Consider the following 12294-nt stretch of genomic DNA (forward strand, 5'->3'; position numbering starts at 1 on the left):
AGCAAGCTTTTCGGTTAGTGCCTGATCCAAAACTTTTAACTGCAGTTGGGGAAAAAGAAAACAACAACAACAACAAAAACCCCAAACCCATTGCCTTCAGGCTCTTTCAAGCAGTTTTATGTGCAGTTATTCACACAGTGGTCACACTTGTGTGACAAGGCTACGTTGTAGGGACAATATATGCAATACAGAATTTCCTTAGGATATTAATAGCCATTTTGGAGAGTGGGAAAGCTACCTTTTCTTTTTCTTCATGTCAGTCCTGGCGATCAACTGTAAAATGTGACAGTAACTAGACATGGCAGCTGTTTTCTGTACCAGTGTTTTGTTGCACCAAAAACTTACTCCCTCTTTTTTTTTCTTGTCTTTTTTTTTTTTTTCTATTTTTTTTTCTTAATCTAAGATAAAGATTTATGGCATCTTTGGGAATTAGTCATGTGATCCACTTTTTTGACAGATGCAGAGGGAGAACTTCTGGCCTTTTCATGTCTCTCTTTTCAGCTTTTGCCACACCATGATAATTGAAATTACCTTTCTTACCATCGCACTGTCGTGTTAACAGTGTAAATGGAAAATGCCAGCACTACCCTAATGTGGGCACTTGTTCAGCCGTGAAGACATTAAAAATGGGGGAGTCCAAGCAGCCAAAGTTTCTAACCAAGCAACATCCCTCATTGCTGGCCAATGGGGACAGTGTAGATACCCAGAAGACAGCCATAGCTCCTCTAGGTGCTATGAAATAAAATGGGGGAAAAGGGCAAGTAATCCCTCAGGTGGACTGGGGGAAACCTTCCAAGGGGCACAGGCACTAGCTTTTTGACAGGTTCCAGGAATGTTGGATGCAACCACTGTGCTCAGGGTGTGCCTGACCACAGCGCCGGGATTAAACTACTAGCAACTCGTCGCCAGGTCTGATCCTCCCTGAGCTGCGCCTTAGCGGAAAGTTGGTCTTCCTGTTCTCTCGCCCGCGGTCCGGGAATGGATCAGACTGACTCCGCGATCCCTGGCTGAGCCTGTGCCTCGCAGCCGCTCGTCTGCGCATGAGTCGCCGCGGGAGGCTCCGCGGCTGGAGTATTTCAGGGCTGGGCACCGGGGGAAGATGCTCAGTGCCTGAAGGAGGCCGTGCGCCCGGCGGAGAGGGAGCCGCGGAGCGCGGCCTGAGCCCGGGCGGGCAGCCGTCGGGGCAGCGCCCGCTTCAGCACCTCGGACAGCGCCGGCCACCGCCGCGCCCCGGGAGCCCGATCCGGCCCCGCGCCCCCGGCCCCGCTCCCCTCTACCCCCTGCCCGGCTCCCCGCTACCCCCGGCTCCCCGCTACCTCCTGCCCGGCTCCCCTCTACCCCCTGCCCGGCTCCCCGCTACCCCCGGCTCCCCGCTACCTCCTGCCCGGCTCCCCGCTACCCCCTGCCCGGCTCTCCGCTACCCCCGGCTCCCCGCTACCCCCGGCCCCGCTCCCCTCTACCCCCAGCTCCCCGGTACCCCCGCGCGGCTCCCTGCTACCCCCGGCCCCGCTCCCCACTACCCCGGCTCCCCGCTACCCCGGCCCCGCTCCCCCGGTCCGACTCCCCGCTACCCCGGCCCCGGCTCCGTTTCCCGGGCGCCCCGACTTCCCCCCTACCTCCGGCTCCGGCCGCTGGGTGCCCCGGCGTCCCTACCCTCGGCTCCGGCCCCACTCCTCCCGGAGCCCGCTCCCCCTCTGCCTGGCACCGCTGTCAGGGGACCCCGGCCCCGCTCCCCCGCGGGTCCTCTCCCCTCTGCCCCGGCCGGCCGCCCAGCCCCGCTGCCCTCGCCCCTCTCCCTGCACCTTCGGCTCTGCTCCCCGCCCCCCTCTCCTCTGCCCGAACCCCGCTGCCCCCGGCTCTGCTCCCCGCTCCCCCGGCCCCCTGCCCCCGGCCCGCGCCGCCGGCAACATGCGCGGGCGGCCGCGGGCGGCGGCAGGCGAGGCTGCGGTGCCGGCTCGGATGCCCCCTTCCTCCTGCCCTCGCCCGCTCCAGGCGACCCGCTGAGAGATGGACTTGGCAGGCGTGCTGCTGGCGTTGCTCCTCGTGCTGGTGCTGGTTGTCTCCCTGCTCTCCAACCTCCTGGTGCTGCTATGCTTCGTCTACAGTACGGAGATCCGCAAGCAGGTCGCCGGGGTTTTCCTGGTGAACTTGTCCTTTTGCAACCTGCTCCTCACCGTCCTGAACATGCCTTTTACCCTGCTGGGGATCCTGAGGAACCAGCAACCCCTCGGGGACTGCGTCTGCAAAGCCGTGGGTTTCCTGGAAACTTTCCTGACTTCCAACACGATGCTGAGCATGGCAGCGCTCAGCATCGACAAATGGATTGCCGTGGTGTTCCCGTTAAGCTACACCAGCAAGATGCGGTATAAGGACGCTGTGATACTGATGGGCTACTCGTGGCTCCACTCCCTCACGTTCCCCTTGGTGTCCTTGTTTTATTCGTGGGTAGATTACAGCAGCGTTTATGCCTCTTGCACCTTGCACCTGAAGGAAGAGACGGAGCGGAGAAGGTTTACGGTGTTCACCATCGTCTTTCACTCCACCAGTTTCATGCTGTCGCTGGTGATCTTGTGTTTCACCTATTTAAAGGTGTTGAAAGTTGCCCGGTTCCACTGCAAGCGGATAGACATTATTACCATGCAGACTCTGGTTTTGCTGGTGGATATCCACCCCAGGTAATGCGTGCGTGTCCGTACCCGCAGCCCCGGGGCGCTTGCGGTAGGTACCCGGGCGGAGAGGATGGCTTGCCTCCCCAGCACCCCTTCCTGCGCTCCCGCCTGCCCCGGCCACATGGCGAACGCTTCTGCCTCTAGTTTCAGACGCCGCTTGTAGTGCCAGAAGACGATGGTTTGTGCATTTGTAGCCTGCTTTGTTTAAATGCTAGTCCCGCTCGCCGGGTGCTCCCACTTGCCCGAGCTCCCTTTAACGGGGAGCCGCTGCTTTGGTGAGTACGACCGTCCCCAGGCTCGGCGGGGCCGGGGCTGCGCCCCCTCCCCCGGGCGCTGCCGCCCCGCGGGGCCGGCGCAGGGGCTGCCCCCCCACCCCGCCCCGGGCAGGGGCTCCGGGCCGGCAGCGAGTGCTCCCCGCTCCCCGGGCTCGCGTCTCGCCCCTCGCTTCTTGCCTTAACCCACCGACCGCTCTTTTCCCTTCGCAGTGTGAAGCAGCGCTGTCTTAACGAGCAGAAACGGAGGCGGCAGCGGGCTACCAAGAAAATCAGTATTTTTATAGGGTCGTTCGTGATCTGTTTTGGTCCTTACATTATCACCAGGTTAGTATCGCCTGTTGGGGTGGGGGACTTCCCGGGCCCCGTATGCCCTCTGATGTGCAGGTGCTCGGGGAGGGTGGGGGGTGGGGGTGGGCTACAGCTAATTTTGGGGTTCCAGAGCCTGACAGAGACCTGGGGCCGGTTCTGAAGGGCAGAGCACACTCACAGGCACACTCACACACTCCGACCCTGCCCGCAAACCCAGCTGCTGGGCGAAGCCTCGGCAGCCTCTGGCTCTCTTTTCCTCATTGCAGCCAGGTCTGGGCGCCTCTGCCAAGAGCAAGAGGCTTTTAGGACAAGTACCAGGAATTAATTACATGCCAGTGGGAGATGAAAGCCGTTTAAAAGCCTCGCCACCCTTCCTTTTTAGCACAATCTGAACGACAGAGAGGAAAGCAGACAGCTTTTCCTGATTAGCTCAGGTCTTTTTTTTTTTGAAGGCATAAGGCCAAACTTGCTGCTTTAGGAAGCCGAGGTAACATAATTTAAATATATCTAGGCTGATAATTTGTCAGATAAGCTTTGTGCCTGGAAACATTAATGTCTGTAAATATATTGCTAAGGTGCAGCACACCCTTGGTGACGAGGTGTGAGAGTTATCTCCCAGGAAAACCAATAATTAAACTTTTAAAAATGTATAGGAAACACCACGCTCCTCAACGGGTCAGAATCATTGGCATCCACCCCGGTGGTTTGCACCTTTTGAAGTATTCATGTATCATTCTCATTCTGTGCTTGCATAGTCTTTTACATGATATGGTTATTATTTTTAAATCTTTGTAAATCAGTGGGCTGGATGCCAGTGTAACTCTACTGAATTGCAGCACCTCAGGATTTAGCCTTTCATCTCTGAACTGACATGGGCTACATCTTTCACTAGTGATTTTTTAAATATTTCCCACTTCACAGTGTGCTCAAGAGAAGTGAAAATAACTGACTTCTGTTGAGGGAGGTGCAAAACCACCCTGGTGAGGGCTTCCTCAAGGCGGCTGCCAAGCTGCCAGGGTCTGCAGCCACACCAGCTTACAGAAACTGGCCAACTTTAGTGCACTGGTCTTACACAGTCACATACACATAGGCCACTTATGATCACTTGTCATTGCCCTAAGAACCTGGGTAGGGGGACAGACTGAGGCCAGTGCACAAAAATGACAATGTTTTTTAACCTTTAGGATGACATTTCTTCCAGTGCTCAGTTGAAAAGGATTCCTGATTGCCTGGATAACTGCATTTTTTTTTCTGCAGTTGAAAGGATTATTACAAATATTAACATTACATCACAGAGTTAAAAGGTTATTTGACCACTGGTCAGTAATTCTGAACCATTTTCTATTAACTTTTGCCATAATCAGGATATAAGTGTATTGAGCAAAGTGGATTTTGCCATCTTCTTTCCATCTGAACATTAAGCAGCTCAGCAAATTCCAGCATTGCCACATTTTTCAGGGTGCAGATATTTCTCAAACTTCTAAAATAAAAGTGAATTCCATCTTCAGACCTTGCATTTGGCAACCGTGAGGTGGTGCATTTTCTATGTGTGGCAAACTAGCATCTCATGTCACTAGAGAGAAGGCTGAGGGTTGGTTTATATAAATGTGTGTGTCAAGGTATAGCTTCTGTCTCAGTCACAAGGACCAAGGTGGTTCAGTGACAGCAAAATGGGAAGTATTTGGGGAGGGCATCCTCAAAGGTGCCTTGCTCCAAAGGCAAGACTGTGTCCAGGCAGCACTAGATAAGCCATGGTGGTGGAGGTGAGGTTGGAGGAGTTGCTGCCATGCCTGTTTCTCCATTCTTCCCCCATTTTGGTTTTTAGGGGGGTGGCACCGAAGCAATCTCTATGGAGGCAATGTGAGAAATGCCCTCCCCTGTTTTCTTGCTCTTTGGCCTGGTGACTCAGGTTGCATTGTGAGCTCAGTATTTGCTCCTCATTTCAGAAATGTGAATGAGATTATGATCATTAGCAATATATTCATCTGTTCACTAAGAGCCGACAGATTAATTTAATCTTTTTTGTAACAGCACTGAAAACACGAAAATGCTACTAAGACGCATTCAGATGGATATTTCTAAGGCTGACTTGGTTTGGCCAGGCCCTGTATCTTATTAAAATCTGTATAATTTTCCTTTTGTTGGCTTCAGTGCAATTAAATTTGGGCCCATAATACATGGAGGGGAACACATAGTAATATATCTATTTTCATGTCTGAAAGATACCTTACTCTTCTTGTTTAGTGTCTTCATAAAAACATCAATTGTGTAAACATCAAATATAAATATTTCTTGTATTAGGATGATATACAGGATGGGACAAACATAAGCAACCATGCAGCAAGTGTCATTTATTGTACATTTATTTATTTCTCACATTTTGTGTTTGATACATTTATTTATTCCTCACATTTTGTGCCTTCCTGTTCTCTCTGTTTTGAATTCACTGGAATTTTTTCCAAGCAGCTTCAGACAGAAGTAATCTGTTTTTTAAATGCACTTGCCATAGGAATGATTTCACTTTTACGCATGCGAATGAGAAATTTTCCTGTCAGAGTTCAACCACTTGTTGCAATGTTCAGTCCTAGTCAGCTTTTCTATGCAGAGGGACTGGAACATCTTCAAAAGTCAACACCCTGCAAGCTGAGAGCTCTGCACTTTGGAAAGAGGCCAAAAGGTTCTTCAAGCCTTGAGAAAGCTTCTGATCTTACATCTTCAAACAGTGATGTTTTAGGGTACAGAAAAGGGCTATTTTGTCTCATGGTGCTTTTGTTTTCTTCTGGAATTAATATACCAAAATAGTATATTCTTGCTGCTGCAAAAGGTTTCGCAAAAGATGTACAGATAATAAAAACTTCTCACCCTGTTCTTTCCACCTTCCTGGAGAGTTTACCCACTGCAGATGAGCTGTTTGCCAGACATTTGCGGAATAGTGTGAAGCTTTTGTCTCGTTCCTGTGGAAAAATTGTTTAACTTAGTTGCAGTTTCTGCACCCATGATTAATACACCCTTCTCAACTGAGGTGCTGAGGCCACTAATCATCCGTGAAGCACAGACCAGGAGACACAGGTCTGGAGACAGCTGGCTGGTCATATAATGATGATAAAAGTGTTGTCTCCTTGTTTTCTTTGGCCGGACTAGCGGTCAGCCAAGTGCACACAGAAACTTTCACAGGTAAGTAGATGCAGTTGTGTTCCCAAGCATACTATAAGATTGCAGGTGCCACTCAAATCTCTCCCAGATACTGCGTGCTGTTCTTCATATTACAATGGTCAAACACGAATCCTCTTAGCTTATGTGATCATTCACAGCAGTGGTGTAACACAGGTGCCCTGTTCTGTAACTGAGGAGGTGGATTCAGTGACCTAGACCAGGTTTCTGGTGTCATTTGAGATGCTGCACAGTATCCAAAACCTTTACATATGTTGGCAGGTATGACACAGGACCTAGGGGAGACCCACCACTTCCAGGAGCAGCGGCCTGATGCCAAGGGAGTTATGCCCAAATGTCTCAAGTGTCACTGGACAGCTGTACTTGGGCAACTGAATTGAGCGAGCCTGGATGCCCTGAGTCACATATATCTATCTCAAGCTTGCTGTGGGAGAGGAGTAGTCAATTATGTCACCAAGATTTTGACCACTTACTAACACAACTCTCTAAATTCAGAAAGTGAGCAATAAACTGCAGCACTTTCTGGTGTCTGATGTGTGGGAGCATTAACATTGAAAACACACTTTTTCTCTCTTTCCATAGAGGGAATGATTCTTGTCTCCCAGTGGCCTTGCTAGGAAAGTTCCCTTTGCCTTTATTGAATCCAAGGATTAAGTACAGGGCCCTTCTCATGCAGGGACCGTGTACTGTAAGAAAATAAGTGCTACTTTAATGTTTCATGAAGCATGAGTTCAGCACTGGGCTCAATGTGAATATAACACTCAAGTGTTTCCATCTCTCTTTAATGTTTAACAGGTTGATAGAGCTCCTTCCTTTTGTTACCATAAATTACTACTGGGGAATTATAAGCAAGTGCCTCACCTACAGTAAGGCTGCATCAGATCCATTTGTTTACTCACTTTTACGTCAGCAGTACAAAAAAGTTCTGATCAACATCGTCAATAGGATGCTTAAGAGGGACCTGTATCCGTCATCGGGGTACAACAGCTCTCTCGACACTGAAAACGATTACTACTTGCACAGAACAAACTAACAACATGAAAAGCATTCCCTTTTGAGCAAGACAGGTGTTTGCCGCTGCTGGAAAGCTGCCTTTTCTCTCTCATGCTGACAGTGGTGACAGTGTCTCCGGGGTGTGAAAGCTGCATTAATGCGATGCATTTCATTGTGGACTTTCAAGAAAGGCTCTTCCCTGGTCTGCAGCCAAGTACGGTATATGGCAAAGCCTTGTCCCTGAGTCAATGGAGTAAGCTTGAGTTTAAGAGAGCCTTTGGAGGCTTTAGAGAAGCTTAGAGAGCTATTAATGTTGCGTTTCTGAAGACATGGTATGTTTTGGAGTGTCCCACACCAGACGTGATATTCCAGCGTCTTCTGGGAGCACAGAAATCCCCGGGTTGGAAGGAGAGGTTCAGAGTCTGCCGTGCTGCATATGTAACTTGGCAACCCTGGATCTGCTCCGTTACTTTTGAACATTACAAATAAGTCTTTTAATTGATTGATTTATTGTATTGGTGCCTCAAGTGAGTGATATGGGTCAGCACTTTGAATCTGAGATTGTTATTATTATTTATTACTAGGCATCATGATTGTAACATAGCCTTTAGGAAGTGGTACATATATTTGATATGCCAGTATTCTATCAAGCATAACCAAAGTCCACATATCTGAGTTACTAATATTTAGCACTTCAGTGGAATGTGATTACAATAATTGCAGCAACAGTAAAAAAGACATATATGGAATTTAGTTAAATAGCACTGTAGTTCCATCACTGAGCTAGTAGCCCTATTCAAACAGGCTTTTATTCAGAAAAAAATCAGCTAGACAGTAGAAGTGACAGATACCACTGTGTTTAAGATATATTACTTTAGAAGCTATCTGTTTTCAAAGAACAGGTTAAAATATATTAATTCTTTTTAAGGGATATATAATGTGTAAAATATTTCATGCACTGGCTATATTTGGTGGATTGTAACAATATTGTACAATCTTTTATTTTATAACGATCAATTAATCTGGTGATTTTAACTGATACCAAGAGATATCTGAGAGATGTTATAACAGACCTGCTGCCAAATGCCCAGAAACACAAAGCTGCTTTACTATTATATGTATTTTTCTCTTTTATTTATTTTTAAATCTAAACAGGCTTTGGGAAAAAAACGTGGGAATTATTTTTGAACAATATTCCTTTGATTATTTAAGATACAAATCAAAATATTCTATGGCATTCAATAAGCTACTATTTTCTAATTGAGTATGTAAGGGGAAACCTAAAGCAACTCTAAAATATATTTTAAGAAAAAAAAGAAAGAAGACAGTAAAGAACACTTATTTTTTATGTAACAATGGACTTGACCCTATTAAGCATTGAGAAGGCTATTCCTTGTCAAACTAAGCATATAAGCATGTGATTAGGCACAAATATAATTTCCTTTGAAGTTAACAGCTCTGTTCCCATACTGAAAATTGAGTACACTCTTAGCTGTTTTGTAAAATCAGCATTGAGCAGTCGGCTTATCAAGAGGGTTTTTCCCACCATCCGTAATGAGGAAGGAGAGCATCTTATTGCAATCCCATTGAAGTCAAGGAAAGGTGATGCTGCGTAACAAATACAGTGTTCTCTTATCTCCTGCTTTTAATCTCTGAGGCCATTCTGATGTTTTTTTTTTTTTTTTTTTGCCATGCAAGTACTTTAGGCCTCTGTGTTTTGCATCTATAGTTCTGCCTGTGTTTAAATTGAATGTACTATAATGGTTTTGTCTCCTTAGTAAAGTATTTGTACTCTCTCCAATTTTGTGTAAATACAGTATTTAAAAAAAAAAAAAAAAAAAAGAAGCGTTTTCTATGGAACCTTTCCAGTTTTACTATCTTCCTCTCTGCCTCCACATGCCTCCCCCCTCTGCCACCTGATGCTTCAGTCTTTCATTTCAGCTGCAACACAGGACCAGGTATCTCGGGGGGCGGTGGGTGGCAGGGATGCTAAGTTTTCAGTTATTTTTCAGTCGGTTTTGTGCCAAAAAATTTTGATAGACTACAGAATTTATCTGTGAAAGAACATGAGCTTAATGATACCTAAAATTGTTAGCTTACCTTTGGTTTCCTAAACAAAAAAGTACTTACTTTCAGAAATGAATGTGTTACATACAGTGAAGTGTATTAAATTGTCACCTCCAAGACATACAAATGAAATAAATCTTTACTTCAATTTTTTTCTACCTTAGTATCAAGAAAATAGTAGAGGAGAGAAAAAAAACTTTAAAGTTATTATAGTAATAAACTTCTAAAGCTATCAAACTATAAGCCGCATTTTAAAGGTATAAAAAAGGACATAGTTAAACTGTTACATCTGCTATTAAGTAATGAAGCTTATTCACGCCAGTTGAGGGTGTTGTCATGCACACACTTGGCAATACTACTCAACCTCACAAAGCACAGAACATTTCTGGAGGTGCTTAGGTCTAGGAGGGGAAAAAAACCCAGATTTTGAGCATTCCAGAACATCTTTTAGGTTTAATTTCCATAGAAAATTAAGAATTACACTTTGCCCACCATTTTTTGTGATGCTGCAAAAAGGATCAAAGTATTTAGTGCTACAGCGGGAATAAGAATATATATCTTACATGAAGGGAGCGTTCACCAGAGGTGGCAAGGTTGTGGATTCCCTCTTACTGACAATTAAGGTAAAACAAACATTGGATACACGGTCCTGACAGTAGGGTTCAGGTTGGATCAGAAGATTTCCAACAAAGCTAAAGTGTGATAACCAAAATGGCATCTTGCCATTGACACACTCTTACCAACTCAAAGGTAGTGCTCCAGGAAACTTTATCTGGATTTCCTGCCCAGTGGCCTGGAGTGGCTTTTGCTAGGAGACAGGAGACTGGCAAACACCTGGCAGGTGTGTTGTGGAGGTGGAAATGCCATGGGGGTCAGCCGGAACTGCCTGATAGGATGACTTCCCTAGCAGAAGGAGCTGTCAGACACCTGTGGCTGCTTAGGGAAAACGATGGTGAGTTGTTAAAAAAGTGTGTGAGAGAAGCATAGTTTTCTAGTAGCAGGGCCCAAAAAGCTGCTGTGATTTTTCAGCTCCTGGTTGCAGTCTGAATCAGTAAAAAAGTCCTCTCCCCTTCTCCAAACTTGTATTTTGGCTGCAGAGACAGGAGTTGAGAGCTGCACCTTCCCTGGGTGACACCCTCATCCTGATGCCAGTCAGAGTCTAAACTCTGCAGCACAACAAACCTTTAATGAGTTCATGCAACAGAGGAGACTTTTAACTTCTTTATTTTTTTTCTTAACACATCACCACCAAAGTATGTCCAAGCCTCATGATTTGGCTATTCTTTGGCGAGATTGGGGATAGAGTTTTGAATCTGCCCTTTCAGAGGAAGGACACGAGTCTGCGTGCCCCATTTCCCAGGTGCTCTGATCAGTGCTCTGATGTTTGTTTATCACAGACAGTTGCTTCTTCCAAAGGGAATAGAAACTTTTTTTTCCTTTGCTGAGCCCCTATATTGCAGGTAAGCTCTGAGACAGAGTCAGAGTCAGTTTCTGAGACAACAAAGGTGAAGTAGTGCTTAGACTACAGGTTCCTAAAAGGGTTAGGTACGTGCTGGAACGCAGCCTGCTAAGTCCTGACAAGATAGATGTGCTTCAGTCCCAGTGCAAAAATGAAAATAGCTTTCTTGGCTTGTACAATTCTGAAAACTTATGTGTCCCTGAGCTTAAACAGCAGCTGAGCAACAAGGACCCTGGGTTCTGTGAATTTTCACTTCACAAATTCCTTAGCCTCACTGAAGAGCAGGCATGTTATTCATCTGGGTAAATCAGAACCTAACAAACTTTTGCAAATAATCTGTACATCTTAGTGATTACTGAATACATATTTATTTTGTCCTAACACAAATAATAGTGGTACTGAACCTAAATTTCAGAGCTAATTGCAATGTTAATCTTATTACACAGTTAAGCATGTGGGAAACAAAGTTCTTCAATGTAAGTGCTTTTATATGACCAGAGAGTGATCATCCTCTCTGCTACTAGGGGTTAAAATATGAGCTCTTCAAGAAATGTAGCAGCATTAAGCCTTGTTGAATAAAATAAGCTATGACAAGATGTTCAAACTAATCTAGGTAAAGTGCTTAAAAAATAAGGTAAACCAACAAAATCCAAACTGAACATAACCATCCTGCATGAGTGGAAGGTTTAACTACATCACCTGGAGAGCATATTTTCTGTTGTATTTAAGGCTTTTTTCCCCAAAATAATTATATGCACTTGTGCACACAGAATGAACAAGCAGCTCTGTGTCTCTCTCAAAAGCACATAGCATATTTCAGGATTGAGAAGTGCAAATGGCTGGTTCGGTCTGGTTCAGGAGGACACCTGGTTTGTGGGAGGTGTTAATTACACAAGTAAATTGGAGGTTCTGCTTTTTATTTTTGGAAAGAAGGTCCAATTAATATTTAATGTCTCAGCTGGAGACACAGCAGAGATGACCTTAAGAAAGGTTGTAAATATATGAATATCTTTCAGTGCCAGAAGCTTGGGAGAGCAAAATGTCACCTGGCAAAGTATATGCAACCAGCTTCTCCTCTGAGCTGGAGCTGTTTTCCCTTGTGCTTACGGGTGCAACATAGGCCAAATGGCTGGTCCCATTTCTGCATATCCTTGGGTCTTCTTCCTTTACCAGAAGGTTTTCCTTGCCAGGACACAAGGGTGCCTGATGCAAACTAGATGCTTCTGCTCTTTTCTGTAAGTGAGCAATGCATGAACCGTGAGCTGCTCCCAGCCAGGCTTCTCATACATTCTCTATGCAAATGAAACATATTGCAAAGCATGTATGTTAAATGTCATAGGGTCCATACTGT

The 12294-nt window shown here is 46.1% G+C and overlaps 1 protein-coding gene across 1 annotated transcript; it reads left to right on the plus strand.

The window, feature by feature from the left end:
• The first annotated feature begins 1962 nt into the window (after positions 1–1962).
• GPR78 (G protein-coupled receptor 78) lies at positions 1963–7656 on the plus strand. Its single transcript, XM_075091969.1, has 3 exons — positions 1963–2675; positions 3155–3268; positions 7220–7656. The coding sequence occupies exons 1-3, from the start codon at positions 2008–2010 to the stop codon at positions 7455–7457; spliced, it is 1020 nt and encodes a 339-aa protein (XP_074948070.1). The 5' UTR covers positions 1963–2007; the 3' UTR covers positions 7458–7656.
• Positions 7657–12294: the final 4638 nt, after the last annotated feature.

This window comes from Phalacrocorax aristotelis, chromosome 4 (assembly GCF_949628215.1).
Source record: "Phalacrocorax aristotelis chromosome 4, bGulAri2.1, whole genome shotgun sequence".
Classification (NCBI taxonomy): domain Eukaryota; kingdom Metazoa; phylum Chordata; class Aves; order Suliformes; family Phalacrocoracidae; genus Phalacrocorax; species Phalacrocorax aristotelis.

What these genes read in the sequence shown, in the direction of transcription:
- GPR78 (XM_075091969.1), top strand. Translation starts at nt 2,008, where the DNA reads ATGGACTTGGCAGGCGTGCTGCTGGCGTTGCTCCTCGTGCTGGTGCTG. An exon ending in CTGGTGGATATCCACCCCAG is followed by an intron (nt 2,676 to 3,154) that starts GTAATGCGTGCG and finishes TTCCCTTCGCAG; the next exon opens with TGTGAAGCAGCGCTGTCTTA. An exon ending in GGTCCTTACATTATCACCAG is followed by an intron (nt 3,269 to 7,219) that starts GTTAGTATCGCC and finishes AATGTTTAACAG; the next exon opens with GTTGATAGAGCTCCTTCCTT.